Source organism: Monopterus albus, unplaced genomic scaffold, assembly GCF_001952655.1.
Source record: "Monopterus albus unplaced genomic scaffold, M_albus_1.0 scaffold73.1, whole genome shotgun sequence".
NCBI classification, from domain to species: domain Eukaryota; kingdom Metazoa; phylum Chordata; class Actinopteri; order Synbranchiformes; family Synbranchidae; genus Monopterus; species Monopterus albus.
The window spans coordinates 699347-706048 of NW_018127953.1; the positions used below are offsets into that span (position 1 = coordinate 699347).

The following is a 6702-nucleotide window of genomic DNA, read 5'->3' on the forward strand; positions in this document are numbered from 1 at the left end:
CATGTATAAAGTGAAGAGAATTGGACCTAACACAGAGCCCTGTGGAACGCTATGACTAACTTTAGTCTGTGTGAAAGAGTCATCATTAGCATGAGCAAACTGGGGTCTATCTAATAATTAAGATTTGAACCAACTTAGTGCAGTTCCTTTAATCTCAATAACATGTTGTAGTCTTTGTAATAAGATGTTGTGATCAGTGGTGCCAAAAGCAGCACTGAGATCTAAGAGGACAAGTATGGAGACAAGTCCTTTGTCTGAGGCTGTCTGTAGTAGATTTATTTCGATGTGTAGGGTCATTGTCCTGCTGCATAACCCAGCTTGCTCTGAGCTTCAGCTTGCATACAGCCACCACTACATAATCCCGTAGTGACAACAGAGGCCTCGTGTTGCCATTTCTTTTTCTGCCATCACTTTGTAAGTTTAATGGGCGTGTTCAATAAAGACATGAAAGATCATGACTGTGTTTTATCAGCTTAGAAATATTGTGTTTGTTGATACTGTATTTGCAACTTTGATGAAGATCAGATGCCATTTCATGAGCAATTTATGCAGAAAACCAGGAAGCTGCAAACAGGGTTCTTTTTTAAAGTGCTTGACACATTAAGTCAGTTTTCAACTCGTGAAACAAATGTTAGCTTAATTAGATGGATAGCCACCTTGGTAAAAACACATTGTGAGAATGGAAAACAGTTGACTGCACATTAAAGATCTCAAAACATTTTTTAAATACATTTAAACATGTTGAGCTGCATATTTCTTGCAGTATCTACATTACTTCTTTGACTTTTGCTAGCAATTGAATTCAGGGTTTTTGCAGAATGTATCTTTATTAGAACTACAAAAATTCTAAAAGCTATATTAAAACTATTAAAAATGTAAAAGTAAATGCAAAATGGGTAAATCCAAATTCCCATATTTTATAATTTCTTGTTCCTCAATCTTCGCTCAAGATGGAAGTTATTCTGGTCCGCCATCTTGAAGGATGTCCTACAACTCCTATTCCTGCTCTTAAGAGTGAGAATCAAGGAGAAAGTAAGCTGCCTGAAGGAGACATGAGCAAGGATACATGAGAGCATTCTTCATGGAAGTTTTTTATGAACGTATGTGCCCCTTGGTCAGAAATCAGATGGTGACTGGATACTTCAGATGAAGGATTGGCAGAAAGGATGTCTCATTTATCTAAAAACGTGTTTCCTCAGCTCCTCTCTCCTCATGTTTTCTGCTTGCATCTTTTTCTCACATCTTCTGTGGAAGGGACTAACACACAAGGAAAAGATGCAAGTGAGGGAAATGTAGATGCAATGAAGGGAACTGGGATTTAGCCTGTCACAAAAATCATTCCGTCATTTGTGTTATAATGACTATGGCAACTTGAGGTCACCTATGAACAGTACTACAAATGCACATACATGATAACAATCTCATGGCCTTGTGAGAAGTACAAGGGACTCCTCCTGAGCCATATGTATAGCTGTTATACAGTGAGATAATGGCTATTGAATGCCATGACAACACTCGCATCAGCTGCTTTTGGAACTTAATTTTAGTTTATATTCAGTAATTATTGTGGAGCCATAGCCAAATATAGTCCACTGGGAGATTATGTATTTTATACTGTAAGTAATTTCTTGTTTCTGTTTAACATTCTAACATTCAATTTAGCACAATTATCTGGATTAATAATATTTCCTCACTATCTTTAAGCATAGCTCTTTTACAACACGACAAAATATTCAACAGTTTAGTTTTAAAGTAATCAATAGTAGGTATAGGATTCTTTTGCCTCTCTACATCCCTATGTAAGAACATTTCTTACTCTTTTAAAGGCAGACAGTTAATTTTGACTCTACATCACTCTGGAATTACTTTACTAAATGAAAACATCTTTGCCCTGCTCAGGGTGTAATTGTTACTGATGTGTTGAGGATGAGTGAGAAGGGGCAGATAACAGAAGGGAAGCAGGAGAGGTGGAGGCTGGAGCTGTAGAGGTTGGATCATTGCCAGTTTTACATAGCAGAGAGTTCAGAACTGCACAGAGCCATTGTGAAGTGCTTCCAGTCAAGATACCCCTCCAAGTCAGCAGCATTTCAATAATTAAAGTGTAAAACAAACCTTGTAAAACCACTCTCATCACCCTCTCTGTCTTGCTGTGCCACTTTATGCTGTAGGTAACAGCATCTGACCCAGATAAGGATGCTGACCAGGAGGCCCTGCGTTACTCTCTCCATGGCCAGGGTGCAGAGAGCGAATTCATTATTGATGAGGTCACAGGCAAGATCTACGCCCAGCGGACCCTGGACCGTGAGGAGCGCGCCGTGTGGCGTTTCGTTGTCCTGGCCACAGACGAGGGTGGCGAAGGTCTGACGGGCTTCACCGACGTCATCATCAATGTGTGGGACATCAATGACAATGCGCCCGTTTTCACCTGTGTCCCCAGTTGCCATGGAGATGTGGCGGAGAACTCAGCAGTGGGGACATCTGTGATGGAGATGACAGCCACTGACCTGGATGACTCAGCTGTTGGGCAGAACGCTGTGCTCTCTTACAGGATTTTGGGTAGTTTAGATGCTACTAACACTGAGATAGGACGAGTCCCTACCTTCTCAGAAATGTTCACTATCAACCCCACCACAGGGACCATCACTGTAGCCATGGCTGGTCTGGACAGAGAGCAGGTTGAATCCTACCTCTTGGTTGTGGAAGCCAGAGATGGAGGAGGGATGACAGGAACTGGAACTGCTACCATTCAGATCAAGGACATGAATGACCATGCTCCAAGATTCACTGATCACTCCTGCCTGGCAAGGATCTCTGAGAATGCAGAGCCCAATGCAGAGGTGGGTCACTAGGGGCTTCACTGTTTGTCATTTACTTTAAATTACCTCCATATATGTAAATAGAGAATGGTATCGGATGGTGATATTCTTCAGAATTCAATACCAGAATCAGAAAAGCTGCAACATCTGATTTTGAATGTAGCCAATGTGATTGCTTAGATTCAGTATTCCTTACAAGAATTTAAATAATGTTAAACTTTCAAAGTTTCAGTGTTTGGGTCTTTTTTCCTTAAGGTACATCAAGTGACATTATAGCATTTTTCTGACTTTGGAATACTTTTGCCAATTGTGTTACTGTATTTGGTCTTTCTAGCCCAGTACAGGACAGATTGAAACTCACATATACAAATAATATGCACAATAAATCTCCTCTAGTGCACTTTTAACTCTGCTGCTCTGTGCAGCTTTTATTCCTTTTATTTTTAAAATTGTTTTAATTTTTTTTATTTACTTGTTTATTTTTAGCTCTTAACACCACACTGCATGGGTGCAGAAGCCATCAGTACACTACCTCAGCCAAAGTAAACCAGTGGCTGGTGTATTATCAAATATCCACCACTATCTTACAGAGATTTCAGTTAATGTATCAAAAATGTACAAAACCAGTATCCCCAGTAGTATACAGCCAATACACTTTATTCCTATTATTGCTTGTTTTGAGGTCTTGGAGCTTGCTGCAGAGGACAGAGACACAGGAGAAAATGCCCTGCTGACCTTTAGTGTTGTAGCTGGAGACCAAGAACAGAAGTTCTACATGGTGAGTCACAAACAGGAGCAGCGCGGCACCCTCAGGCTGAAGAAACGCCTGGATTATGAACGACACAGCGAGCAGAAGTTCAATCTCACCCTGAAGGTACAGTATATAAAAGTGGTTCCAAAAGGTTTGTTCAACCGGACAGTCTTGCACTATTGTTTTTTGTCTGTCTCTCTAATGTGTGGGTTAATTCTGTTTTGGCCAAAAAAGAAAAATTAAGAAAAAAAACATTTCAGTGAAATATATGCAGCATGTGCGAAGAGTCTGAGTCAGTCTGAGAGACTGACAGAAACCAGAGGATTCATGATGCTGTGGTTGCAGCTGTTGTTGAAGAGTGTTGAAAATGTGAGTAGGCATTTGAAGTTTGAGCGTATTCACATACTGTATGTTCCTGAAAAGTTTTGAGCATTGTTGAAGCTGAATTTTTGTAAGCAGTAAACTCAAAGTTATTTGTTTTTCTTCAGTGCTTATAAATCCCACAGCCCAACCTGTCAGCCCTTCCATCAAGAGCTAAGACAAAGAATCTCAAGGCCAAGCAATCGCTATAAAGCCAGTCAAACAGAAAGTGTCATATGTCACTTACAGACAGGAACTTTAAAGCTCCACAAGGCAGCTTTTCATATTGGTGGCATTGAGCGGTAGCTATTGGAAAATAACTCAAAATACCATATAAATAATCAGCTTGGCATTCTCCTGCACACAAAGGTTGATGGTGTGACATTGCATTATGCGCTATGGGGCTGATCACCATTGTGTGGGCACATTGTTTTTCATCTTTATTTTTTACTCACTTGTGGTGGAAGTTTCCAGCTGCTCACTATGCAAATTTCAAATTTGGATAAAAATAACAGTTCATTTCAATCACAGTTACTGTATTTTGCTTTATAAGCATTACAGCCTTATTTTGACTGACAAAATTTGGCTGTGAATACATGCACATTTAAATGTTTCACTTGTATGACATCTAAGACCGTGTGTGGTTCCTGTTTCAGGTTGAAGACCTGGACTTCTCCAGCCTTCTGCATTGTGTGGTGGAAGTGGAAGACTATAACGACCATGCTCCTGTCTTCATCCCACATTTCCTGTCTCTCGCCCCACTGCCTGAGGACATCAGTGTGGGAACCAGTGTGGCACATTTAGTGGCCAGTGACTCTGACTCAGGCCAGAACCGTGACATCACCTACAGCTTATTAGAGGACTCAGATCCTGAGGGGCTGTTCACCATTGACCAGTCTGGTGTACTCTCTGTGGCCCGGCCCCTGGATCGGGAAAGGATGCCCCAGCATCACTTGGTTGTTGTAGCAACTGATCATGGGGTTCCACCTCTAACAGGCAGTGCCACAGTCCAGTTGCCTCTGTTGGATGTGAATGATAACGGACCAGAGTTTGAGGTGGCATACTCCCCAATAATCTTTGAGAATGTGGATGGACCTCAGGTAGGCCTGATTGGGTTTCATCTCATGTAACACTGAATGAAGCTAGGAAAAAGCCAAGGGGAATTAGTGTTCATTAGTGTTATATATTAAACAAAACAAAAAAAAAACAAAAAAACATGAGCAAGCCACAGCTCTTCATGCTCTCACTTCTTCTTTAGGTAGTGAAGCTGAACCAAACATCGACCATCCTCCGAGCTGTGGACCAGGACTCTCCTGAGAATGGCCCACCCTTTCACTTCACTCTCCCCTCAGACTATCGCCACAGCAATGATTTCTACCTCCAGGACAACCTAAATGGCACAGCGACACTGACAGCCTTAAGGACTTTTGACCGTGAGCGCCAGAAAGAGTTCCTTATTCCTATTATTATGAGCGACAGCGGCCATCCAGCCAAAACAGTGACTAGCACTCTGACAGTGACCATCGGTGACCGAAATGACCACGCACATGTGGCAGGGGAGAAGAAAATCTTTATTAATAGTCACAGAGGTAAGAAGGCTATGTCTATCATTGTTTACAAAGAAAATAAATACTAAAGTGATGTAGCTCTGGACCATATACAGTAGTTACTTCTAGCTAAATAATTAAAAAAACAACTTTGTCTTCACCTACTTTTTCATAAACATTTTGAACTTTGCTCTCAAAGGTAGTGTCCTGTCTTTCTAGGTGAAACTCATACAGTACTGCCAGCCAATTAATTACTTGATCACTGTGCAATAATTAACACACACACATACACCCACAGTTTTTATTGTATTTATCACCTCTGCCTCAACGCAGCCATTGTCACCACATTATTGTTGTTTGCATGGTCGGTGTTTAGTCAGAGTGACTCCCACGATGCTGTTCTAGGGGTCACAATGGTAAGTTATTGCTCAGGTTTGACATGCAGTTAATTACATCAATAATGTTTATTCTTCTTCAGCCTAAAGTGAATCTCATATTTTGCATCACAAAAATGGCTGTATGTAATTTTGTTGAGATTGTATTGCATTCAAAACATGTTATTAGATGAGCCAGGTATTATTGTATTCTGGCACCACAGTGTTTTCATTCTTTCTCAGCAAACAATAAAATCTCCTGTCACTTCGCTGTTGTTTGTCACAATACATAGCTTAAGTTAAAATACTTGCACCTGAATTAACTGCGCTCTACCTAACTTTCACCCTCAAACGCTCAACCTTTAGAGGTTGAGTGAGAATCAAAACAAATACATGTGGTAACCCCTCCTCTGCTCCCTCCACTCCTCCTCTCCCCTCCTGCCCTGTTTGTGAAACTAGGTCATATGTGGTAACTACAGCCGGAGATAGACTCGACAGTCAGGTAGCTCAGCAGCAATATTAATGCATAATATAATAAGGAATATGAACCCTAGAGCAGGGGTCTCAAACTCAACTTACCTGGGGGCCGCTGGAAGTAGGGTCTGGGTGAGGCTGGGCCGCATCAAGTATTCCACAAAAAGTACAACTGATCCAATCTTCTCAATCATTACTACTAATAATTCAGAACATAGGCTTCTCTTACTTCCTCCTACTCTTTGCTGCCAGAGACCTGGCAGTGCTTCCTCTTACACAGCTGAGCCACATTTGGCTTGAGGGATGAAGCACCTGAGACCCTCAGTATGGCTTGAAGATGCTCATCAGTAAGTTTGGACCTGAACTTTGACTTATTAAAG

At 41.2% G+C, this 6702-nt stretch overlaps 1 protein-coding gene across 1 annotated transcript in view; it reads left to right on the plus strand.

The window, feature by feature from the left end:
- LOC109963402 (neural-cadherin) overlaps nucleotides 1-6702 on the plus strand; it is a 439917-nt gene that overhangs the window by 246635 nt on the left and 186580 nt on the right. The window contains exons 19-22 of the mRNA XM_020605911.1: nucleotides 2169-2837; nucleotides 3499-3690; nucleotides 4584-5027; nucleotides 5186-5516. Coding sequence (XP_020461567.1) covers nucleotides 2169-2837; nucleotides 3499-3690; nucleotides 4584-5027; nucleotides 5186-5516 — 1636 coding nt within the window. The remainder of the gene's footprint in view (nucleotides 1-2168; nucleotides 2838-3498; nucleotides 3691-4583; nucleotides 5028-5185; nucleotides 5517-6702) is intronic.